This window comes from Spodoptera frugiperda, chromosome 21 (genome assembly GCF_023101765.2).
Source record: "Spodoptera frugiperda isolate SF20-4 chromosome 21, AGI-APGP_CSIRO_Sfru_2.0, whole genome shotgun sequence".
In the NCBI taxonomy this organism is placed as follows: domain Eukaryota; kingdom Metazoa; phylum Arthropoda; class Insecta; order Lepidoptera; family Noctuidae; genus Spodoptera; species Spodoptera frugiperda.
Window position 1 is genome coordinate 4,489,969 of NC_064232.1, and position 26,918 is coordinate 4,516,886.

The 26,918-nt window shown below is 37.0% G+C and overlaps 3 protein-coding genes, 1 long non-coding RNA gene and 1 other non-coding gene across 10 annotated transcripts in view; 3 read left to right on the forward strand and 2 right to left on the reverse strand.

Annotated features, from left to right (window-relative positions):
- Positions 1 to 24,459, reverse strand: part of LOC118280479 (ankyrin repeat domain-containing protein 50) — a 106,255-nt gene extending 81,796 nt beyond the window's left edge. For all 6 annotated transcript variants that reach the window (XR_007706556.1, XM_050701743.1, XM_050701742.1 and 3 more), the window contains exon 1: positions 24,053 to 24,459. The gene's annotated coding sequence lies outside the window, so the exon portion shown is untranslated. The remainder of the gene's footprint in view (positions 1 to 24,052) is intronic.
- LOC126912006 (uncharacterized) overlaps positions 1 to 26,918 on the forward strand; it is an 87,831-nt gene that overhangs the window by 30,597 nt on the left and 30,316 nt on the right. The gene's annotated exons all lie outside the window — the stretch shown is intronic.
- Trnal-uag (transfer RNA leucine (anticodon UAG)) lies at positions 14,754 to 14,833 on the forward strand. The gene has a single exon. It is a non-coding gene; the product is annotated as a tRNA-Leu (tRNA).
- LOC118280304 (U6 snRNA-associated Sm-like protein LSm2) lies at positions 25,757 to 26,231 on the reverse strand. The gene has a single exon (XM_035600267.2). The coding sequence runs from the start codon at positions 26,155 to 26,157 to the stop codon at positions 25,870 to 25,872; it is 288 nt and encodes a 95-aa protein (XP_035456160.1). The 5' UTR covers positions 26,158 to 26,231; the 3' UTR covers positions 25,757 to 25,869.
- LOC118280369 (protein suppressor of forked) overlaps positions 26,488 to 26,918 on the forward strand; it is a 30,747-nt gene continuing 30,316 nt past the window's right edge. Inside the window, exon 1 of the mRNA XM_035600367.2 lies at positions 26,488 to 26,731. Within this exon, the coding sequence (XP_035456260.1) occupies positions 26,702 to 26,731 (30 nt within the window). The 5' untranslated portion in view covers positions 26,488 to 26,701. The remainder of the gene's footprint in view (positions 26,732 to 26,918) is intronic.

The window sequence follows — 26,918 nt, forward strand, 5'->3', positions numbered from 1 at the left end:
CGCGGGCGAAGCCGCTGGCAGAAGCTAGTAACAGAATAATACTTTTGTTTGCAAGTCCAAAAGTTTTATCCCCTTAGGCGACAAGAGACGATACAAAGAGCTAATCAATAACTGTGACCTTTATCTAGGGCTGTTTGCTTAAGAAGGGACGAGCAAAGTCACTTTTGTTATATTTTACAAATTCAAAAAGAAAATACTTTGAAATAAAGTTTCTAAAAAGTATGTAGGTATCTGTTATTTATAGCTAGGTTGTGTAGGAGATTGGCACACCCCCCGTCGTCCCCACAACGAGGGAAGTCCATGAAGATTCGATGCCTGATCCGGAGCTGCGGACAACCTAGCGGGTTTACCGCGGTTAAGGCTCGAAGGGCTAAGTCAGTAAGAGTCTGACACTCCCTCTCGCCTCGCCCAAGGCGGGAGAAGTCATTGGATGATAAACCCTCTTAAAAAATAAAAGAGGAGCACCAAGGTGAAAGAACAAACCAGAACTAATGAATTTATTCATGATACCTTTTACTCAAATATCACACGAAAAAAGATAGCTAAGTTTTTAAGGATTTTTCTCACGTCCGTAAAAGGAAGAAAGAAACCTTTGACATTCATTTGCTACCGTTAAAAATATATCCAAATGGAAAAATTCAATAACTCTTGCGCTCATCCCGGATTCCTGTAAAAACGTGGTAAAAATAAAATATAAAAAAGGTTTGGCACGTGGAACAAGTACCGTACGCTTATAATAAATAAACGTATTTATGAGCTTGAGTACCAATCAAACCCTTTCATTTGACATCCATAATGGATGTAGATGTGGAAAAGTTAGTTTATACTGTACTAGCGACCCGCCCCAGCTTCGCATGGGTGCAATGGTGATATATTATACCTGTATTATACATAAAAACCTTCCTCATGAGTTACTCTATCTATTAAAAAAAACCGCATCAAAATCCGTTGCGTAGTTTTAAAGATTTAAGCGTTCATAGGGACAACATGACACATGACAGAAAAAGCGACTTTGTTTTATACTATGTAGTGATGAAGTATTTGGTTATAAGATTAAGAGTGTGTACTCAATACCACATCGATCTGTCGTCAGGAAAAGGGTGGAATTTCAATTACTAATTTTGATCCAAACAAACAAATAAACAAGGCAAGCTAAATGAAACCTTTCATCTCTAAATATAAGAATCAATTGCTGTTCGTTAGTCTCGCCAAAACTCGAGAACGGCTGAACCGATTTGGCAAATTTTGGTCTTGAATTATTTGTGTAAGTCCAGCAGGGAAGTTTTAACACGTTAACTGCCACGTAGGTCACCGGTGAACTATACGTTAGTGGACGATTTGCCTTCATCAGTTTTCTGGTGGCAGTTAAAGACTTAAGGATCGGTACATATATGACGTAACATAGGTACGTCGAGCGTATCATCGGTTGCACCAACGTATCATCGGTTGAGTGTAAACGGTCAAGTGTTTTTCTATACATTTGTCTGTTCTGGCGTTACGCGACCGATGATACGCGACGCATGTTCCGTCAGATGTGAACCGACTCTAAAAGGTGAGTATATTTAAGGCGGTACGAAGTTTATTAATAATAGGTAAGTGAATACCAAATTTCAGAGCTGAGTACACCACCTAAAAATAAAAATAAAAGGGCCTGAAGAAAAATCTACGTCAAGCATGTCATTCAGTGAAGTAATTGACAGACGTGGTACTATTTTTAAATGTGTATCTGTGATTCCCAGAAGGGCATGGACAGGCAAAGACGTTAGAGTACGTTCACTCTTCGCTAGTTATATTAATAACCGCTTCGAGGAGGACGATTATCGCAGTTCTACCGGATAATTTGACTTGAAATATCAATATAAATAACGGAGATTCGGATAGCTGCCTAAAAGGGGTTTTTCATCTGAGATGTGCTATGCTACGTTGTTGTGTCATAATCATATTCATTGGTAAACATAGCATTGATGGAAACTGATTCAGCTAATCTAAGTTTTTTATATGGAAAGATGTGTGCTATAGATGGTTTCCCTACTATCGATACATCGCATACTCGAGCTGCTTATCTTACTCGCACAGCTACATATCTTAGTATCAGTGGAAACGGTCACATAGATTCACAGCTTACCTATTACATATTCGTAGCATAGCTACATAGCAAATCTCTGGTGGAAAATAGCCCTACAGCCGTGATACTCAGGAGATTTCATGTAAGACAATACGCAGTCTATAATAATCATGCTGATGACAAAAAACGAATGAAACTAAATTTGAAGTCACTTACCATTCAATATTCAATAGAATCATAGAATAAATAGAGAATTTTCAACAACAGTCCACTCGGAATAACCTAAACCGTAATACCTAAAGACAAAAAAGCTCCTTCACAAACAAAAGTAAATCTCGGTAACTACAAAAGTAAAAACTTGGCAACTGGCACCCCTACATCCCCAATAACTTGGGCCGAGACAACCAACAAATAAAGATGTCAGTGTCAGCATTAGGCAGCGGGATAACCAATGAATACTGATCTGATATATACGAAAACTGAACCATTTGGCAGCTCATACAGCTGCCAAATTATAATGTTATATAACAGAGTTTCTTGCTTTATTTTAAAGGGTATTCATATTGCCTTTTTCGTCTGTTATTGTGGCTCCAATATTTCTCGAAAGATTAGATAGTTTTTTTATGGTATACTTACGAGTGAACGAGCAGACTGACCACCTGAACCTGACACCCGAATCATCAGAGGCGTTACAAGTGCGTTGCCGGCCTTTTGGGGGTTAGGAATTTAAGGGTTGTTGCGGAATCGGGGATTAGATGGATTGGAAAGGGTAATTGGGCCTCCGGTAACCTCACTTACTTACTCACTTAAACAACGCAAGCAAATTATTGAACTTCTGATGTCTGTGAGGCCGTGGTATCACTCCGGTCAAGCCAGGCTGATCTACTTCATTACATAGTTTTATACTTGCCTAATGTTTTAAAAATAATCTACCAGGCAGATATAACAATAATAAAGTAGTCGTCTATCCTATTGATCACTCGATTCGTCAATGGAACTAGATGCTCATTCCAAAATGTACATTCATATATTTTGTATCTTAAACAACCCGGAGTTCGCACTATCGATTCCCCGAACGCCGAACTTAGACACGGGGACGAGGACGTATGTTGCACGTACGTTTCAGAAGACAAGTTTCAGTATATCGTGTGGAACTATTACTTCAATGTTGCTGAAACTTCAGCTTTGTGACTTTCGAATCTTACTAGTTCACTAACGTCCACTTCTTAACATAGTCATAGCGGATGAGTCGACGGGAAAAACAGCAAATATTTTATTTTATAAAAACGTTGCTTCACACTAGAATTTCCTTCTGTGTAGTGGGTGCGTTTATTAACATACAAGTTCACATAGACACGGCACCCAGACACGGAACAACAACCTGTACATCACACAGAGTTATTGCGTGCGTGAATCGAAACCGCGATTCGTTGCAGAGCAGCCTTGTCATGTGCAGTCATATTAAATGGGAAATGCGCTCGTTGCCAGTTATTTTCATAGATCCTAAGAAGAAGACTAAAATAATGAAACCTGTCCATATCTTTCTTTCTAGTTAATCGAAACTAACCATTTCCTTCGACACAATCAATTTCATTCTTATACGATCAAAATTCTGCGCCAAAACTAAAAATAGCAACCAAACCGTCCAAGACGAGCATTCGACCCCCCACTAAGCAATTAAACAACCATCCATCACTTTCATATCTCACTGATAAACAAGGGACAACAATAGCGACAGCGATCCTGGAAACCACAGATGTAGATTTAAGGCGTGTCCACATCTCCACGTCACGACGTCGTCAACGTGGAACGGTGCGGTAACGTGTCACGGTACGTTGCCGCGTCGTTCTAGTGCACGGTACGGCAACGTCGCCGTGCGACGGCGCGTCACGTCGCCGTACGTAGCTTGATGCTCTCGCTCAGTTAATGCTTCGATGTCAATGTCTTTTTAACAATAGCAGAAGCAGAATACTGTCCTGTGTGAACAATGTGCGGTCGGAAGAATGTAGCAGAATTTTACAAGGCACGGCGACGTGTAACGTTTCTGCGCAGGAGAAGGAAGTCGTGACGTTCATTTAATACGTTACATTAACGTAAATAACGACCTTCAAACCTTCAAGAAAAGAGCGTACTCCTTTTTAAAACGCCGGCAACGTACCTGTGGCTCCTCTGGTGTTGCGGGTGTCCATGGGCTGTACCTATTCCATAAATAAAAAAAAATTGCACGTCACGTCAACGTACCGTGGCACGTTACTGCACCGTTCCACGTTGACGACGTCGTGACGTGGAGATGTGGACACGCCCTAAATGGAACCGCGCAGATGGAAGCTTTTAGCAGACGAGCGCACTTCGAGTGTATCGGTCGGTGCTTTGTTGCGAATGAATAGTTTGTTGTTGGAAGTGGGCCACTTCTTGTGTGCTTGTTTCTGTGTCTTCAGATGTCTTAGATATACGAGTAGTATCGATTGATAAAGAACTATTTACTTTAGTGCTATTTTAGATAGACTCGCTGTGTTAAATTGTAAGTTCTTTTGTTTACGTTTGATGGGTCGACGTTTGGCCGCTATTTCACCTGATGGTAAGTGATGATGCGGCCTACGATGGAGCACGCCTGCCCATAAGCAACTTATTAACTTGGGCTTTGAAGACACCCAGGTTATACCCATGCAGATGTCCAGTTTTATCACTGTCAGACAAAGTAATATTGGAATTTTGGAAGTTTCAACTGTGAAATCCCCAAAGGAAAGATAAAAAATACAATGTAACACTCACTTTTGAGCAGTTACGTTATGAGTTCTCTGTACTTAATAGGGCTAGAGCTGTGGCATGTTATCGTCATCATCAGCTCGTGTGGGTACACTGCTAGACTATGGGCCTCGTCTACCAAAGATGTCTACCATAATCTCCACGCTAGACAGGGCGATTTAAGATAGCATATACTGCGCAGGATTCTAGAAGTGTTATTACTGAGAAAAAGCCATTACCCAACCCAAGAATATAACCTAGGATCTCTTTGCTCACACATCATACATCAACAACCTAGTATACATTTATAGGTTGTTGACACTGCTGACCAAAGGCCTCTTCTCACACGGAGAAAGTCTGAGCATTAATCACCACGCGTACTCAATGCGGGTTGGTGATTTCAAACTTATAATTAGAATTTATAAGACTTGGTTTCTTTAAGATGTTTTCCTTCACCGTTTGTCAGTGACGTCTAAATAAAATCTTAGAAAGAAATCGATACAAAATGAGTAAAACTCCTGAAAATATCGATGAGCTGTTGGATTTATAATGAAAACAGTTGGCACCTGAAACATATCTGGTCCACATATTCGGGTGATGCAGTAATGCTACAGTTTACAGATGCCAAAAATAACTTTATTGACCAATAGTTATAGTTACTGCATTCTACAAACTCAAGATTACTTTTCAAGTGTTTCGTTCATGTGGGTTAAAAATTTAATGATATTGATATTAGTTGATGATAATTTGTTTTTCCTTAGGAGTAAGCAGAGTTACTCTTGTTAACATGACAATGAAACACCCTGATCTTCCATGGTGAAGATTACATCCACAATTTTTTTTAATGAAATAGGTGGCAAACGAATATGCTGTTACCTGATGGTAAGCGATTAGCGCCGCCCATGAACACCCGCAACACCAGAGGAGTCACAGGTGCGTTGCCAGTTATGATTCAACTAGCTTCTACCAGCGGCTTCGTCTGGGATCCCGTGGGATAATAAATGTCCTATCACTCAAGTCAGCTCATACCCTGCCTACATTTCATCTGAAATTTTATCAAAATCCGTTCAGTTCAGCGTGATTGACGGACAAACAGCCAAACAAATAAACATTCACATTTATAAGTGTGATATTCTACCCAGATATTTTCCAAGATCCATGTCACAAAATAAAGACAGAGAGACCCTTAGCTCCATGACATAATAGGTCATTTTTTACCAGAAATCGCGGACATAACCGGGATCCAAATCTAGTATACCTTATCCGATTGGATTATGTGGAAAGCTTTCAATGCGAGGCGCGTGATTAGTAGAGAGAGCCGGAGATTATATTGTTTTGAAGTGATCTGTCAGGATTTACATTAGTTGGTGTTTTCAGGCGACCGATGTACATGTGGGTTTGTTACAGACAAAAAGTTAGATATAGAGCTAAAGTAGTGTAATACTTATTTTGCTCAATAGGGTAGATGACTAATTTTTATTTTAATGGCCGTCTTGTAGATTATTTTAAAATATTAGACACGTATTTTTTATTTTCTTACGAAAACAAATACTTTCGAAGATATATCGATTTGAAATATCGCGTGACGTCACTTTAGAGTACGTTTTATACTGAAAAGTGACGTAGTTAGCTCCCACTCCTAAACTTTGATTCTTTTTATCTAAGTATTGTTATCTTATATGACAAAATAAAAAAATACGTGTCTAATATTTTTTCATTACCTAACTGACGGACTAATTAGATTTTTAATTTTTATACCCCGTCATCATCCCTATTAGGCAGAGAGTGATAGCTATCTGAAATAATGTATTACAAAGCGAATGCTGTCGTCGGCGATATTTCTGAACCGACACGACCTTCAAACCATCAAGAAAAGAGCGTATTCCTTTTTAAAAGGCCGGCAACGTGCCTGTCATTCCTCTGGTGTTGCGGGTGTCCATAGGCGGCGCTGTTCGCTTAGCATCACGTGATCCGTTGCATTCTATTCCATTTTAAAAAAGGTAAGTTATACCAGTTTAGGGAAGAGAGAGTATAGTTCCCTAAGAAAAGGAGTATCCTCCGACCAGGCGAGGTGATCAGCCTGGCGGGCTTTCTGCCCAACTGTTGTTCGTTGGGAAATTAAACCTCCTCCTTATTTATTTATTGCACACATACATAAAAAACGTTGTAATAGTAATTAGAGTACAATGGGCGGTCTCATCACACACGGCGATTTCTTCCAGACAACCTTGGGATGGAATAGGCTAGTTTCCTACTAGTCAAATTCAATACTTTTTTCGAAACGTCAAAAACGATATTTTCTATGAACTTTGTATGAAATAGTGCGTTATGACGTCACAATACAAATCAGAAATTTTTCATTCAAATAGCAGACTTATTTCTAGAAATTTACCGAGGATACTACCCAATTTCTCTCCTCCTCTGACTCCTTTTTGGGAAGTCAGTTAAAAACAACGATTTACTGATGTTAAATTATATTACTTAGACACTTTTAATTTGTAGAAATGTTTAATATTTATATTAACATATGAGACTCAGTTCGACACCCACAGTCAAACTCATTACAAAGGTTTTGTGGGGCTTAGTACTCTATTCTAATGTAATTTATATGGAAAAGAAATAAATAATATAATAACTACAATTGAACTGTAAGATTCTTAATTATTTAATATTAATTGGCGTATTTTCAAATACATAATTTATATGTTGTTAAATTTGTTTCTATAGAGGAACTAAGGTTTAATACATTGAATATTCTTTTAAACCTGTCTAATATAGCAATTCAATTTAAAAGACTCAATAACAAATCACTGAAATTCAATGAATCATTCAAAACAATAATGATAAGATCTGAATAGTCCTGAAACATGAGTGTATGATTAGATAATAACAATCAATTGGTTTGTATTGTCGTGGAAAACAATGTTAGGATTGCCAAAATAAAAATATTTGCTGTATCTTTATTGACATAATATAAAGATACATTTTTGAAATATTTTGTAGACGCGTCATGTTTATCAGATCCGGTTAACAAATCTTGGGTGTTTTGCAGAGAAAGCGATTTTATTTTATACTATGAAGTGATGGTAGAAAATCACCACTTACGACGATAAGAATCAAGTAATTTTATCACCTGCAAAAAAAACTTAAATTATCCTTTACCACCAGCTTCTGCCAGCTAGAGTCCCCGTGAGATAAAAATGGCCATGTGTCTAGACCATAATCTATACCTATTCCAGCATCCAAGTACCTTCCACAATTTGTTGTATCTGGGTGAGACATGTGAATCAGTAGTTATGTAAAAATTGATATTTAGAGAGCCAAAACTACTAATGTAATTTGAAAGTTAATATCCTTGTACGAGTATGTTTATTTCGGTCAGTGGGTAGCCTTAGGGGCGGATTTGTCTTTCCTATTTATGCATTGTCTTCCGCATACATACCTACGATAGTTACCAGCTGATCAGCTGATTCGTAATAAGTACATACTAAATGCGTTTCCTATTGGTGTAACTAATAAACAATTTCGAACTTAGTAATGGGCCGTGGGTATCCTTAGGGACGGAATGTACAAGTAAATAAATTACATAAATATCTACCTGTGTCACTCGGAGTCCGGAGATTTGTTCGTCTTCGTAATCTACCTATGCACAGTAAAAATATATTATTAGAGAAGAAAAAAAAAGATAGGTTTCCACTTCCCTCGACGAATTAAATGCAGAAGTCCCAATAGAAGTAGAACATTCATCCAAATTCACACAAACAAAGAATAACTAACTCATGCGAATAAAATATTCTAGCCACACCTGTATAGGTAACCTAGCACTACCTAAGTACGTACCTAATTAGTATTTCAACCCGTACATAACCACGGTCCTTCCTGCATCAGTACCGTATTCGTACTTCCTATGTATTATATATGGTAAACGACTAGATGAATTTAGCTTTGTTTTTATAACTATACAATGTTTGGCGGACAATGACCAGGGTCATATAGTTACGTTATTGTAGAGATTTAATGAGGTGTGGTGCATTAAAACATTATTTTGGAGGCATCTGTCAGGGACTTCGCCCACGTTTCCATGGGATAAAAAGTATCCTATGTGTAATTCCAGACTATAATCTGCCCCTGTTTCAAATTTTATCGCGAACCCTTCAGTCCATAAAATAATAGTTTAAGTCATGTTTAAGTCATTCTTAAATGTCTCTGAGTGCGACAAAAAGTCACAAACTTTCGCATTTATAATAATCGTAATAAGAAAATCGCGTAAGTAAAAAACTAAAACATTTTGTCAACCTAGTAGGTCGAACTCGAGACTTTGTAACACTCAATAAATAAAGCAGATCATTAACTAAATTCCTTCGACCAACAGTACTAACTATTATTGATCGAAGCTAAATTCACGAAAAAAATATCTCATTCACTATTAACTAGTACCACCTTGAATAACACTTTCTCCCCCCCCCATCCCCTTACAATAACATAAAAAAAACTAAAAAAACACGCTTTTATATGCAACCGAACTAAAAATTAGAAAATAATTTTTCATTACAAAGAGTTTGTCACTTCAGAATAAAAGCGTGGGCTAATAAAAGCGTGTTAATAAAAAAGAAATATTTTATCTAACTATCTACAGCCAATCACAAAAAAATCTCCATTCACATTTGAAGCACGGCTCCGAAAAAGGTTATTAAACTTGTGACCGCGTGCCGTCTGGATTTCAGGTCAAAATCCAGACCTCCTTAGATCGACCTAAGTTTAAATGAGCTGAGACATCACAGCTAATACTTTTGCCACAGCTTTTGCATTGAGTTGAATGACATATCTGACAGCTGTCAAAGTCACATATTTGACTGCACGATTGGTGCGGTGGCTGGGCAACTGGCTGCCGCGCAACGGGTAGCGGGTTCGATTCCCGCACGGAGCAACTCTTTGTGTGATCCACAAATTGTTGTTTCGGGTCTGGGTGTCATGTGTATGTGAACTTGTATGTTTGTAAACGCACCCACGACACATGAGAAAATCCTAATGTGGCGCAACGTTTTTTTTTAAATAAAAAAAAAATCGTTGTAACTAAACGCGTGACCTATTTTTCGCAAAAGGTACTGAGACAGATTATGTTAAAAGTAAGTAGGTATAAGTGTTTAAGTTTTAGCTCATAGTGAAAAGAGGGTGGGGGTTATTATAATCCCTACGGGGAGCCAGTGGATGCAGGCGGCTTGTCGTTCTACGTGGAGGACTAAGGGGGAGGCCTTTATTCAACAGTGGATGCGTTCCGGCTGATGATGATAATGATGATGATCAACGCAATTGGCAATTTCAAACTTATAAGCCCAGGCTTCCTCACTAATCAGAAATTATAAGCCCAGCTTTCCTCAAGATGATTTTCCTTCACCGTTTATCAGTGGTGTCTAAATGATCTTAGAAAGTACCTACATATAACTAACTTGGAAGAAGTCACATTTGCACTTGGTAGATTTCGAATCGTCTCTATCTATCGGCCCCAAAGGAAAACAGGCGTAACAATATATCCCAACATAACACATAGTTAAAGTATAATAGAATAAACCTTTATTTCAAACACCGGGCACGATCCTATTCTATCTAATTTTAGAAGTTAGTATTGAGTATATCTTATCGGAATGTCAAACGTATACGAGTATGACGTCAATACAATACAATAAGTCTAGTCTGCAAACCCAGACGCGTCTGAAGGAGATCTGGAGTGCGTGACCTATGGTGTATTGACATTTGTAATGTGGGTGCATTTAATTTCAGGGCGATTTGCAGAGATGAATCGATTTACAGCAAACTTGTTGAATGAGCTGTCGTCGGCAGTATATCCGAACCGATATGACCTTCAGACGTTCAAGAAAAGAGCGTGCTCCTTTTTAAAAGGCAGGCAACTCACGCACGACTCCTCTGGTGTTACAGGTGTCCATAGGCGGCTCTGATCGCTTACCATCAGCTGACCCGTCTGCTCGTTTGCCCCCTATTCCTTCGAACCTTTTATAAACTGCGATCTACAACTTGACTGCTAAGAGAATCTTTCTTATATTGAGGAGACCCGTAATGTAGATTATTCATCATTCATCGTAGTCCATACAAGGCTATTGATGTTTTTTTTAAAATGGGGAAAATCATCCAATTTCTTCTCTCACCTCAGACGAGGCGAGGTGGAGTGTCAGGCTCTTACTGACTAAAAGCCACCCCGTTCCTACTCCTGCTTTTCGAACGGGAGCCCCGGTAAACCCGCTAGGTAGTCCGCAGCTCCGGAAGGCTATTGATGTTTAGGTTGTTGATTTGGAAAGATTTATAATATGATTCCTGTATCATAGGTTTTCTCTAGGTTTAGAATTGTCATATCTAAATTTAGGAAGGGCCACTTTATTTCCTTTTGTACCGCAAGCAAAACTGCGAAAAGCTTGTTTGTAAAATAAGGAAAACACTGATAGTACACAGCACAGCAAGAGTTGAACATGAGTTAGCAACAGTTGCAGTAGCATGTTGCAGTTAGTTTGGAGTTTTATCGTAGTTAACATTCAACGCGTTTGTTAGATTTTACTGCCAAGTTGTGACTGTTTAACTCATGTGGTGAGAGTAGGGATGATGACGGGGTATACAAATTAAAAAAAATATTTTGTCCGTCAGTTAGGTAATGGAAAAATATTAGACACATATTTTTTTATTTTGTCATATAAGATAACAATACTTAGATAAAACGAATTAAAATTAGTAGGACTGGGAGCAAATAGTTACGACATTTCTTCATATAAAATGTCCCTAGAAGTGACGTCACGCGATATTTCAAATCGATATAACTATCTGCGTTGTGTGAGTGAGGTTACCGGAGGCCCAATTTCTCCTTCTCAATCCTAAAAATCCTCGATTCCCTAACAACCTTAAAATTCCTAACATAACCGCCATATCGCGCTAGCGTAGGATTTGCCTTCAGCTTCAGCCTTCAACAGTTTCCTTTCGACAGTAGGAATTTCAGACAGCTTTAAGCAAGTTAGGATAAGGGGCAGAGAAAAGTAAAATGAAAGATGACTCAATCGCTCGAAAGTATGTTAATATTATTACTCATGGACGGAAGATGTGATAGCGTGAGAGCTCTCGATGAGTAAAACAAAGGAAACGCCTTGTTATGGCACAGGAGAGGATCTTGGCGTCTTGGCACATGTAACGTGGCTAACAATTACTGTGTCCTGTCATCTGGCGCGTACTTACGTAATATTTTATGGTTATGTTGCTAACTCAGTTTATCTGGTCGAAATAAATAAAGGGCGAAGTCAAATCAAAATCAAATCACTTTAATGCATCCATAGTGTACAGTGTGTGTGTCTGCACGGATTTTGATGAAATTTGGTGTACAGACAGGGTATGAGCTGACTTGGGCGATAGGATAAATTTTTCCCTTTTGTCCACAGATTAAATGGATGTTACATTTACGAAACGAAATAATGTTGTTCTCTCAACTAAATTCTAAAAATGTAATAATATAAAGTACCCATTTTACTTTAAAACATTTACCATAATGATAACGCCCTGCTATTTGTTCGAATTACAGCACATTACTATTTCTTACAAGGAATGTTTTTGAATACACTGATCTATGTAACTATTGACGTGCAATTTTTATTGTTATGCATATTGTTAAACTATCCGTTGAACACTGAAATGCTACTAAAATTTAAGTTGTACTTAAATATAGTGCTATCTCTGTCATTTTACGAAGAATGTAGTTAGTGATAGAACTATTTTTGAGAGTGACTTAAAATTGAGTGGCGTTCGAGTATTTAAACATGAATTTATCAGTTGTGTTTACCCACCGGACGGTAAGTAGTTTTAAATATCGTACAGGTACTATATTTCATTTTCTTAAACGTAGTCCCACATTCAGATGCGTCATAGCCACTAACAACCTCTTTTAAATTTTAAGTAACCTCTAAGTTAAGACAGGTGATAATTAAGGAGATTTTGATGTTTACCAAACTTGTAAGGTTCACGCCAAGAAAGTTTAAGTGAAGAGATGTTTTAAACGCATAATTTGCAAAATCTAACAATGGACTGCTTAGCTGGTTACCGGGGCTCCGGCTCGAAAAGCAGCAGTAGGAACGGGGTGGGTTTTAGTCAGTAAAAGTCAGACACTTCCTCTCGCCTCACTCAAGGCAAGATAAGCCATTAAATGATTTTCTCCCAAAAGAAAAACTAAATAATCCTTTTAAAATTTCGCAAACCGTCATATACTAAAATAAAAACTTTAAAACAAATACTTAACCTTGATCCTATCACCCTTTGCAAACCGGCCAGACGGTTGCGTCACTATCGATCAGCAACCAGGGGTGCTCCCCTTGGTATGTCGACGACCCGATGAATGGAACGTGGCCTGTGACACCCCTGATTCCCCTTGAAATGTGTCTGGACGGGATGCGTTATTGGCTATGGGGCGAATTATATCGATTTTGCTGTTTGCCGTCTCTTCATATTATGGAGTGGGGTTTTTTTTTACTTTTTATGACTCAATGGTTTCTTGTTTTGCATTTTAGAAGTAGAAGTTGTTTTTACAAGTTAGACTCGCTCGTTATTATTAATTGGATCTCATTAAGTACTACAAAATGCATCAAGTTCTAGCTAAGTAGATCTGCTGGCGAGGGGTGTGCGAGAATTACATATAACTAAATCGATTAACCCGGTAATGAAAGGCATGATTTGCTTTTATATTACGGCATAGGTATCCGGGGACGAGTAGACGGATCGCCTGATGGTAAGCAATCGGCGCCGCCCTTGGACACCCGCAACATCAGAGAGTATTATCCATTAATCTCCTCAGTATTTGGTAGAAAATATTATTTAGGAACAAGTCTTGGCTGATCCACCAATTTTTGTTTCGTGTCTGGGTGTGACACGACACAAAATCCTAGTGTAGGGGCAACGTTCTTTAAACATAAATAAAATAGCAACCCCATAACACAGCCATATTTAGTAGGGATACCATTAAAATTCCTGTTCAACTCACCCCCTATCACATTATGACATTAATATTAAATATTTCCGCGCCACGGACAATTACTTGAAACGGACGATGGGGATATTAGTTACTACGATTGAATTATACATTCGTCTACAAATGGGGAACACGAAGCGGAATCAAAATAATTTTTAATGGAAATACCGAATATAATTTGTCATACTTTGGATTTGTATAGGTATGTTACCGTCAAATTGTCGTGTAGAGTAGAATACACTTTGTCACCTCCCTTACTCCTTTCATGGGTGTCGTGAGCCCCGAAATTTATTTGTCGATTTTATTGTCAAATCATCTTTTAGTTAGTCATTACGTTATTTCTTTCGTCGCATTGCCCTGCTTAATACGGTGGTCCTAAGTTTAACTCAAAGGTCGAACTTTTAGTTTTGAATTTAAAATTTTAAATAGACGGGTCTGTTTATACTGGACTGATTTTAAAAAATCTTTCAGGTATCAGTTGATACATAAACCTGGCATAGAGTGTCCTAGGCATTAAGTCCACCTTTTGCTACGCAAAAATACTAAATAAATACGTAAATTATCAGGGTATACTTTTTATTCGTAATTATAGCGGAGTCTGAGCAAACAAATGAAAATCGAAAATGTCGGAAAATCGTCTGTCATTATGTGTGACATTTCTAAATTCACCCGAAGCCGCTAGCAGGAGCTACTATTGCATGTTATTTAATATTTAATTTACAATCTATATATTAATAGGTGATGCAAAAACTTTGGACCCTTTTTACGAAAATAGCGCCAACAATTTATTTATTAAAGATATACCAACAGCTTCCGTATACATAAAGAATATGAAGTACAGTAAATACACATCCAATTACCATGAAAAGCATACAAAATGATAATGCTTAGTTTCGCACAGATATGAGCTCAGTTATTTCAGCGTGCAAGCTATAAGGCAGCGTGGCCGAGCGGTCTAAGGCGCTGGTTTTAGGCACCAGTCCGAAAGGGCGTGGGTTCGAATCCCACCGCTGTCAAAAATCCTTTTTGTCATTTTTTTTACTATTGTTGCGACACTTTTTTTTATAAGTTTTTGTTGTATTTTTACTGTGCTAACTAGTTACATATGCGTCATCTTTGCTTTTCGAAATGTGAATTATTCATTTTATGGACATGAAATCGTCATGCCTTTTATGGGTAAACAGGAGTGTATGTGTATTATCTAAACCAAGTAGGTACTTTATAATTATTTAAAATATATCTCTATATAACATAAAAAATCTATTGTTTTTCGTTAGTCTCGATAAACCTCACACATACAACGTCACGCCTTTTATCCCCGAAGGGGTAGGCAGAGGTGCACATTATGGCATGTAATGCCACTGTACAATGTACACCCACTTTTCACCATTTGTGTTATATAAGTCCCATGTAATAGGGGGTGAGCCTATTGCCATATACCGGGCACATTTCCAGACTCCGTGGTACTACCGAGAAATTTTCGAAAATCCGAAAAAAGCCCAGTTATACTTTGCCCGACCCGGGAATCGAACCCAAGACCCCTTGTTCGGCAGTCGCACTTGAGACCACTCGACCAACGAGGCAGTCAATAAACTCGATAAACCTCTAGAAAAAAACCATCGATATTATGATAACAAAGTCACGTTTCAGCTATATACCTATTACTAACAAAATATTCAGCAAATACCAATAACAAACGACTGTACAAAGGTCGATTCTATTATTTCCTATGACAACACGAATCAGCAAAAAGTAATAAAAATATTAAAATCTATCTCCAACTGAATTGCATTAACTAGTTATATTCTACTAGCTTCTGCCAGCGGCTTCGCTTGCGTTCCCGTGGGATAAGATGTAACGTATGTGTTATTCCAGACTATAATCTACCCCTGTTTCAAATTTCATCCCGATCCCTTCAGCCGTTTTGACGTGATTGAATAACAAACGTACACATAGACTTTAAAATAATTAGGTAGTAAAATTTTATGTCAAACAAGTGAAATGGTTTTATTAAAACCAATAGTTACACGAGTTTTAGCCGACTGCTAAAATGAGTTATTTATTGTAAGAACAAGTGTTTTTATTTCGTCTGTACCCTTAGTACGAGTTTGCTTTACGTTTAAAGTAATCGAAACGGGAGTGCTAGGTCGGCTCGAATGAACCACCCAACATACTAAGGACAGACCTACAAAACTTTACGCCACTTGGACCAAAACAAGTAGGTAAACTAGTGAAATACTGCATCTTAACTTGCAATAAGGTACAGATTACTCATTTACTTTGCCCCATTTGACTTCCATGAGACGAAAAACCTAACTGGCGAAAAGTGGCAGCATTAGTCACATCTCTCTTCATCATAATCAGCCCGTGACAGTCCCTAGCTGGACTATGAGCCTCCTCTACATTAGAGTTTGCCATAATATCTACACAAAGCAGAAGGGTTGAAGATCATAGTTTAAAAGATTCAGGTTTAGAAAGCTTGGATGATTATCCAGCCTTAAAAAAACAGGGTTTATCAGAGAGCACTGCTGTCCGTTCTTTGCCAAAGTGTAGATAGTTTACGAGTAATTTGCGAAAATTAAGGGTAAGTAAAAAAATGCGCAGTGACGTTTTATTTTTAGTCTTTCGCTAAACCCAGCCGAGTTTGGTTACAAATAGGGAGCAACCCTCGCTGCACAGTTCGCTGGGGTGGAAATCGAACGGGTAGCCTCTTGATGCGCGTGTACTTAGCTATTGTTAGCTATCATGTTACATGTTGTTTTTGAAGACGTATTATGTTTGAACACGTCTCGTTCTTAAGTGTTAAGTTAAGGGTGCTTTTCACCAGAGATGTGATATGCTACGTTGCTGTGGATGTGTTTGGCTTCCACTAATCATATTCATTGGTACATATTAGCTAGTGGAAACGGGCTCAGTTTAGCTCTGTTTTTTATATGGAAGGATACGTGCTATGGATGGCTTAACTACTATCGATACATCGTATAACTACTCGAATTGCGCATCTTCCTCGCACAGCTACATAGTTTAGTATCAGTGGAAACGATCACATAGTTTCACACCTAAGTTCTAAGTAATCTTTGTAGCATAGCTACATAGCACATCTCTGGTGGAAAAGATTGCATTATATTTCAAAATTTCTTTTAAACCTTACCCCGTTCTAGGGTTTTCTGGCTATTGGCTGAACAAAGAAATAACTTCATAGGCGGCATAAATAAGATCATTTCATTGTTAACTCTTAGTTTTCTGAAGTCGTATCAGCCATCAAAATTTCCTCATAACCAGATTTAATACATGCTTTATCAGTATCAGGATCTGTATTTAGCGCAGCTCGGCAGCGCCGTATCAGTTTCCATATTTGACTCTCCATATTTACATAGAGAGATAAACTGACCGCATTTTGAGATGTTTATTTTAAGCCAAAATGTGTCTTTTTGTGTAATGAAAGAGTCCATGTCTTCTGTCCTAGTTTTTGTCAGTAAATTCTGTTTTAGTTACGACGATTATAGTTAGTTGTCTGTTCATAAAGTGTTTCATATCAGGTAGCCTTTTTTTTGAGGGGGAAAATCATCCAATTTCTTCTCTCGCCTTGGGCGAGGCGAGAGGGAGTGTCAGACTCTTACTGACTAAAACCCACCCCGTTCCTATTCCTGCTTTTCGAGCCGGAGCTCCGGTAAACCCGCTAGGTTGTCCGCAGCTAGTCTAAATCATCTTTAGGAATAGCACCGACCGACCCTAAATCTTGCTTAAAGCGTCCCTAGATTACCAAAGGTTACTCAAATATTTAGGACATTAACTATATAAGTTTGTGACAAATAATCTATGGCAGCTTGTCGTTCTACGTGGAGGACTAAGGAGGAGGCCTTTGTTCAGCAGCGGGCGTCTTCCAGCTGATGATGTTGATAAATAATCTTACGAACAGCTACTTTGACGTATTATACACACTAAATGTATCAATTACCAGTAACAGTAACTAATAAATAAGCAAGCACCTTAACACAAACTGTTTTTACATCCATAACTTTTTCACTACTTTTCCTACCATTCTTATGTATCAAAACACCTATCTAAACAAGCAAGAGCCAAGATAAACTCTAAATAACAATTTTGATAACAGTTTAGAATCTGTCTTCATAATCTCGAGAAATTTCAGCACAACAAAAGGGTCTTGTCTTGTCAATTAAGACGTTAATCAGAACGAGATTACTTTCCCTAATCTATGCTCGAATACTGGCTCAAACATTTGCTATGTGGGAGGATAAGTATAAGTGTAGGAGAGCTATGCTTCGGCACGAATGGACCGGCTCGACCGTATCGATCCCACGGCGTCACAGAAAACTGACGTGATATAACGCTTTCCTTGTGTGAGGTTACCGGGGGCCAAATACTCTCGTTCCCAATCCCCGATTCCCCAAATTCCTAACCTCCAATAGACCGGCAACGCATTTGTAACGCCTCTGGTGTTTCAAGTGTCCACAGGCGGCGGCGATTGCTTACCATCAGGTGATCCATCTGAACTTAAGTTTGAGCTGCGGATAATCTAACGGTTTGCCGGGGCTCTGGCTCAAAGTAGGAGCAGAAACGGAGTGTCTTTTAGTCAGTAAGAGTCTGACACTCCCTCTAGCCTCGCCCAAGGCGGTAGAAGTACCTAACTGGATGATTTTTCCCCCTATAAAAAGGCATGTCAGTCTTGGGCATATTTTTTCCTAAACTCCTAAGTTTCAAAGCTTATTTTATTAAACAAGAACTTAAAACGAATTCTCAGAAACCTATTTTATCTAACATTTGGTTCAGGTTACATAAACACGCTCAACTCTCACTTGTCCCAAAACATTTGGGACAAAAGCGAAATTAATTCAAAATTACAAGGACAACGTTTAAGCCGGCAATATCGGCAAAGCTTATTGGATCGTAAAAGTACTGGTACTGCCTAATTTTGTTATCTATGGCCGCTGTGTTTTATCCTTTGACCTTCTGCGGTGTATCCCTGTTAATCCTATCGTATTTCTAGTAGAATAGGGTTTGTTTTAAACCTTTACAGAGCAAGTTTTAAAGGTCAGTTTTCTGCGGATTTTAGGGAATGTTGGTGACGTAATAAAATGGCCCAATTACCTATATTGTCACGAAGTAGGTCGATAATTAAAAAATAGGTATGTAGGTAAGTACTAATTAAGTAGTTATATGAAAATAACTTTTTTATTTTTAATAGGTACTTGATAGGATGACGTTTGGCCACCATCTCGCCTGGTGGTAACGACGATCTGGCTGTCGATGGAGTACGCCTACGTTCAGGCAGTTCAGGTAAATACGCTGTTATGCGTTAATTACTGAACCAGTTTTTGATGTGTTTCGTTTCGAAGGCATCACTTAGGCCAGCCGTACACGGACTGCTTCAAGCAGTTATAACCGACTGCTTGAAGCCGCGACTGCGCGATGAACTATAGCCATTCATTCGCTGCCGTACACACGACTGCTCGAGCAGTCGCGACCGCTTCAAGTCGTCAACTGCATGATGAAATTCCATTGTGCCGTCGACCGCTCGCGAGCAGTTGCGTGGCATACACGGACTGCTCGAGCCGTTGACTGCTCTAGAGCAGTCGACAGCTCTCCGACTTCCCTCCCCCCGCCCTTTGCGGCCTCGCGGCGTCTGCTGAAAAAATCAAAAGAAAATCAACTGCTCGAGCAGTTGGGTACTCGCTACCCAACTGCTCGAGCAGTCAACAATCGACGGCTCAAGCAGTCGACGCCGACCGCTCAAGCGGTCCGTGTATGGCGCTCAGCCGCTAACTGCTTGAGCAATCCGTGTACGGCCGCCCTTACACCCTTAGCAGAAATTCAGTAAAACTAGTGTCCAAAATTAATAAAATTGTAATCAAAGATTTGAAAGTTAGTCTTGAAATAAGATTCAACTGACAGTTTCGGCCTTAAAAAAAAAAACACTTTCCTATACATATTATTTATTTAGGCCACTGGCCAACTAACAAAACATACATTTATAAAAGGAGATTGTCCAAAGATGGTCATTTTTAAACAGGCTGCTCAACAAAAATGTAATTTACCAATAATTTTATTTAACTATATTTTAGTAAATGTCTGATGCTAATAACTTTGTACAAATTAGCACTATAAAAAATACGATTTTTATTGGTATTTGTTATGTCTTTGTATTTTTTTTTTTTATAGTAGTTGGCTTTGAATTTGACTTTAGTGCTGCCAATCTGCTGTCAATCTGTTAAGTGTTTTTCGTCAAAATGACAGATATTATTCGCTTTGTTCTTTTGCATTGTGAGTGTTGCAACTGCAGTTTATTGCGTGGGAAAATACAAAGTAGACACATTAGTAGGAAAACATATTTTGTATATATATTATATGAAAATAACACTGAAGGCAGGACAGCCATAAAACAATATTGCTGCAACTGCATGGTGGGTCGTAGAACAGTAAGTTGCTGTGCACATATAATGACTATTATTTAGTTTTTGAGCTGGGCAAGGTACCAGAAAATTATTAATCCACCTGCCGAGTTCCTTGACCATATTTTAATTACATACGAATCGGATTAATAATGCATTTTAATAGAAAAAAAATGTTTTATTTCATGCATAACCAGTTTCGATTAAAATGTAAAAAAATATCTAAATATAAATCTTGATACAAAACTAAGTTTGTAACTTCATTCTTACTGATATGAACTAATAAATCAAACATATATTATTAGCTGAAGTGCTTGTTTAAAAAATAGCCAAAGTCCCATACAAGATGGTCAATCCCCTTTACAATAATACTTAAGTCTTTGACTGCCAATAGAAAACTGTTGAAGTCAAATCCTCCGCTAACGTCGGTCACCGGTGACCACCACGGTATTCAATGTGTTAAACAATAAAAAACCGGCCAAGTGCGAGTCGGACTCGCCCATGAAGGGTTCCGTAGCAGCAAGTAGATGACATAATATAAAAGTTGTAAAATAACTTGGTTTTACATAGTGTTTGTATGAACGACAAAGTTATATTTGCGGTTTTTGAAAATGTTTTATTTCTTAAAAACTAATAATGATATCTCGTTCAAACCAATTTTCGTTGTTAGTTTCTATTAAAATCTACAGCATATATTTTTTTCAGTTTTCTCACTCTCTTATTTTAAAAGTTAGAGGGGGGGGACACTCATTTTTCCATTTTGGAAGCGTCTAACTTTCAAACGATTGATTTTGACGAAAAATGGTTTTAGGAACCTTAATGTCTTTTTTAAAGACCTATCTATAGACACCCATCACGGATATGTTAGATGAAAAAATTTTTTTTTGAATCAGTTCCATGTATGGAGTGCCCCCTTTAATTTTTAATTTTATTAATTTTTATTCAAAATTCGAATAGCGGTTATCAAAATACACCATTCTACAAAGTTTCAACTATGTAGGCCCAACAGTTTCGGAAATAAACGGCTGTGACATACGGACGGACAGACAGACATGACGAATCTATAAGGGTTCCGTTTTTTGCCATTTGGCTACGGAACCCTAAAAACGTGCTGAGTGATGCTTTATTTACAAATTGCCACGCCATGGACAGTTTCAACAAAAAATTCTAATATAGTTAATTAATAAAAAAAATCGATCTCATGACTAACTACTATTGTTACTCAATCCTTTATAATTTTTTCTCTTTCCTGCCGTTATCCCAAGTCATTATCAGTTACCATACTGTGCCAATAAGGGACCTTTCTACACTCCAGCCAGAAGAACTGACAACACCCCCTCTATAACGTTGTTTACACTACCACAACGTTATCACTTCCGAAAGCGATACTGATGGCAATGACCTCTTATCAGTGTGTCGCCGCGGCTGTCGGTCAACGCTATCGGTGTTATTGCGAACGATTAGCCGGCACTCGAACCTTGAACAATGCTCTCAAGGTCTGTGTGTAATGGTAAATTTATGAGTTGATTGTTAATTTGCCTCTTTTTTTTAATGGACACTAAAACACCAGAGGCGTTACAAGTGCGTTGCCGGCCTTTTGGGGGTTAGGAATTTAAGGGTTCTTAAGAAAAGCATGTACGCCACTTTTCATGTGCCACTGGAAGAAGTTAATAATTTTAATAATCTTTTACTTTTATCAACAGCGAGTATAATTAATGATTCTAACATAATTCTCATTTACAGCTCATTATTAAACTGTTTGTATGTTTTTATTGTTAACAATGTCAACCAAGTGATAATTTACATCTTATTGTGTCATTTCCTTGTTATTGTTGTTAGTTTGCATTGCTTATTATCTAGAATCAATAGTATTAAACCGTTGTGAGCCGGAATGCAGATCTAGGTTACACACAATGTATTTTCTATAGTATTGTTGTCATATATACTAGCATATGAAAGGTTAAAATTAATATTTTAAATATGTAGATGGTTTTATAGCAAAATTAGGTACCTATATAACTATGACAGTAGCTATGTGGTAAATTATTTGTTTGTCCAAAAACAAATATTGATAGATTAGTACTAGCTTCAAGCTTCAGCTCTATTTAATGTACAAAAATCTCAATTTATTTTTGTATATTTGTTAATCTATCAATTGAAGATTAATCTACTATTATTTGCAATTTTGTTTTAAATTGTATAGAAAAAATATAACGACTTGTCTTTTAACCTCTTGTTTGTCGGTACATGAGACACAATACACATTGTGTCTCGCATAGATCTGCGTTCCGACATACAACGGGTTAACCAACATTCATTATTATATAACTCAAACATTAATCTACAAGCTCTACAAGTTTTGAGTCACAGAGGGACTCTTCATCATGAGAAGCGTGCACAGTCTTCTCAGGGTAGGCTGCGAGATGCAGCATAATTAGAATCTAGTAAAGCTTTTCTCAATTAATTAATATATGTGAGTAAACCATAATTTTTAGTTAATTTATTATGTCTCATGATAGTTACTACACAATATTAGGACAGGACTTATTTTGTTACTAATTTTATATGTTAACACTTTCACTCAGTAAAACATAAAATAAAGCTAATTAACTGTCACATGGATGCAGTTAAATTATTTTGACTTATGCAATTGTTGAGACAAAAGTGATGAAATTATGAGAAAGTTTTTATTTATTAAAATTTTTACTTTTTATATTGCTTTGTTTGTTTATCTTAATGCTTGAGATTTGATCTCATGATTAGTTTTGCGCACTTACCAAAAAAAAGAGTAACTCTATTTAAATGAAAATAAAAAAATTAAGATTATTCTTTAATTAAAGTTACCTATCTGTATACATTATCGGCTTGACCGGACATTGCAGAGTTAGAATTTTTCAGACTTAAGAGAAGGTTAAGACTTAAGTAAAGAAAAATGCAAGCAGTTCCCTTTTTAAAAAAAATGTTTATAATACTGATTATATCTGAATGTACTAAGTTTCTCAATAGGTTTTTTATCTCACAGGAATGCAGGCAAAGCTGCTGGCAGAAGCTAGTACTACATTATGGAGGCTGAAGATGAACTCAGTGGTATGTTATTTGAGAGGTTTATGACCAGCAATGAATTGTGCTGATAAGAATTTAGCTTAGCAGAAGGACTGGAAGAAATTAACTATTTTTATGAACTGTGAGTCATTATTTATTATTTAGATCTGTGGAACATTTTAGAGATGTACTTAATTAATTAAAAATATAATGTTATATTTATGTTTTTAACTGACATACCTATTTTTCATAGATTAATAATATTCTAAAAAGTCAATACTGAGTGAACACTAGTTGAATAAATGTAAATTGGGCTAAATAGAAATCGAGTGGGTGAATAGATATCAGAAAAAATTCCCAACATTTATTCACCCCATTCCTATATCTAATCACCTCCTTTTGCAATAGTTATCTAGAAAAGTTTTAAAATAATCATAAACACACGATAACACGTAAAATAAACTTACGAGAGATGTAATAGAATCTACCCAACACTGTCTAGCATTCTACATACACAAAAAAACAGTTGAAAGACAAAACATCGATGCGGGCTAAAAATAAACCCTAAATAAAACAAATGAACCACTCTCGCCACCGCTGAATCAAGATAATTGACGCTAATTGAAACCCAACATTAAAATATTCACTTATACAAAATAAAACATAATATATAACGTCTTTAGCCGACAAATGACTCACTCAACTCACATATTGCTAACAGATGTAGACTCCGACAGGACTACAACAATTCTTTAGACATAAACATTGTAATATTAAACTTACTTGAACGAAACCACAGCTAGTATGAAGACGGGGAATGTCAAAATCCTTCAAAAATATACACTTGCACACTCACAAATATTTGCGAACACAACAATAATAAAGTAATCACTCATTACACCCACGATTAGAACCTTTCACGTCCATTTTGTGCGATAATTTTAATTAATTATTTACATTTGTAATCACATGTTAGACAACACAGGATCAAAATGATTGTATTTATGTTTATGAAACGAAATCAAACGGGCACTAAGCATCACTCGCGACGTAAACCGACGAGTTGTTAATTATTACCAGTTTATACAGTAAAGAACAATGACGACAGTTTTTACAAAATACAGCGGGCAAAGTGGCGAATAGCGAATACCAAACGCGAAGGACGAAAAGCTTAGAGAAAAGTTGAATGAAATCAGATTGGGGTTGCCAGGATATTTAGTATAATTTCTACCGTTCAATAGAGCCTTTATTGTAGGTTTTGATTTTTGACTATCATACATCTTATCATTAGATGCCATGTTGAGAATTAATATGAAAGACTTTATATTAATGCATACTATTCTACACTGTTATCACGGATCAATAAGAGTATATTGATCCATTATGGTAACTCATCTTTCTAAAGGTTTAATCATCAATCATCACATGGAATCATATCATACTGGACTATAAACCTCTTCTACAAAAAAGAATTTCCGATAAACTACACACTAGACAGGCGAGATAAAGATCAAAACTTAAAATAATAAAGTTAATCAGAGAACACTGGTGCCCGAACTCAAATATGGTCCTTTAGTCGACCTTAAAAGGAACCCATAGAAAGTGTAAGGGTGATGACAAATGTATTTACTCTGCTGAAAGTATCAACTCACCATACGACATTACGTAATGGTCCGATTTAAATGGAAGCCATTTTATTAATGTGAATTTTTGATGTTTTCTACCAATTTAGTAGAAAATTTATACGATGACAATCAAAATGGCGCTGCTGTAGCAAAACAAAAAAACTTCAAAAAGAAAGCTTCATACGTTTCATTTCACGCAGGAAGAATGTCGTTATCCTTATTTTAGAGAACTAAAATTGTATATTCTTGTGGTAATTTCCTTTGATTAAGCATATATTTAACTAAAAATATATTTTCTTTGCTTTTCCAATTTGAGAACTGAAAATGTATCAAGTTTCTACAGCCCTTTTGAAATTCCCAGTAAACCTAATAATATACACAAGTATATTATAATAGGGTCAACCCTGAAGGGTCACAAGCTATAATAAATTCTTCAAATACCAGTCCTGCTGAATAGTAGTAGCTATGTTTCAACTAAATTATGTAGTTTTCCACCCAGCCTGCATCTTCTGTAACCACCGGTTGGCTCAGTAGAAAACCAATGGTTACCGTCTGTCCTGAATCAATTTTTATTTTATTGTATACTCAAAAGCTGTGCTAACTGCATCAAAATGACAAAGATTGTGTTGAAATATATGTACCTTATACTGTATAAGATTATTAATGGTAGAATCATAGAGCAACGCGGACCTGTACGAGGCCCGCGTTGCTCTATGTGGTAGAATAGATCTTGCCCTATTCAAACTAAAAGATAGACAACATAAGTTTACATATTTTTGATGTTATTGATATTTTTAACAGCGCAACTTAAATTTTATAAGGACAAAAATAAAATTAAAAGAAAGGTTAAATAAAAGAAAAATTGTTACCAAAAGCTCACATCGACTTTATTGAGAAGTTTATACTTAAATTAGTATGTACACACGCACTTTCATAGTCCAAAAACACCACAATCTACTAAAGAGGTTATGATATTTATCTTGTAGAAACTGTGGCCTCCTTACGCGCTGCGTCTTGGAGTAACTGGGTATCGACTTCATCAGCAGGGAGCTGCACGTAACGCACTACAGATCCACGGATAAAGCAGTTCTTCACTGATAACATGTGAGGATATTTCTCAGGATCGATCACGCTGATATCCGACAGTTTTATGTTCAAATACTGATCAACAGAGTGCAATGTACCGCATATACTGAGGTCGTTCTTCAGCTCCACTACCACATCTTTCCCCACCAGCGATTTGAAGAAGGAATAGAACAGCATTTTTGTTTATTTTGATGTAAAAACTCGGAAACCGCCTTCTCTCGTTTCAGCTTACAAACACAAATGTCAAACAAAATAATCTAGAAATGTCACTACGTAATATTACAGATTAAAAATTGTCACGAATTGAACTCCTCTTTCAGAAAAAAAACTAATAATATTATTTGTGTGCAATTTTTGTAAATATTATAATTTGTAGGTCAATTATGACTAAAAATATGTCAATTTACGCATGATATTTAATATTTACTTCCAGAAGAATAACCCACAGGTAAAACAGAAACCACTTAAGCTGTCAAGAAAATCTAAAGTTCATCATTCGTTCCGTTCATTTTCATTCATACTTTGATGTGTGGTGTGTGTGTGGCGTCTCTGGCTGGGTTGTGTTTCGTTAGAACATTTTATTGTTTTATTTTATGTTCGTCTCACAAATAATTATTAGTGTATAAAATAGTAATTAGTTTACCTTAATAGACTTTTATTATTTGCTAGTTATAATTAATATCTATTTACCGACATAACATAACCTAAATAGGTTACGAAAATGACAACTGTTGAAGAAAATACGGAAATAGTAAGTAAAAAAAATATGTTATTATGCATTAATTGTATGCAATTTTAAGGTTTTAATACTTTAAATTACTTTTATATTATAAACTATCCGATTTTCAGCGATTTCACATTTAAAATAAGGCAGGAAGAGAATGTCGAGGAAGATGTCGATCTTTGGGTTATTTTTGTTTCGGTTTTATTAAAACTTC

Excerpts from the sequence above, each read along its gene's own strand:
- LOC118280304 (XM_035600267.2), bottom strand. The coding sequence starts at position 26,157 with ATGCTGTTCTATTCCTTCTTCAAATCGCTGGTGGGGAAAGATGTGGTA.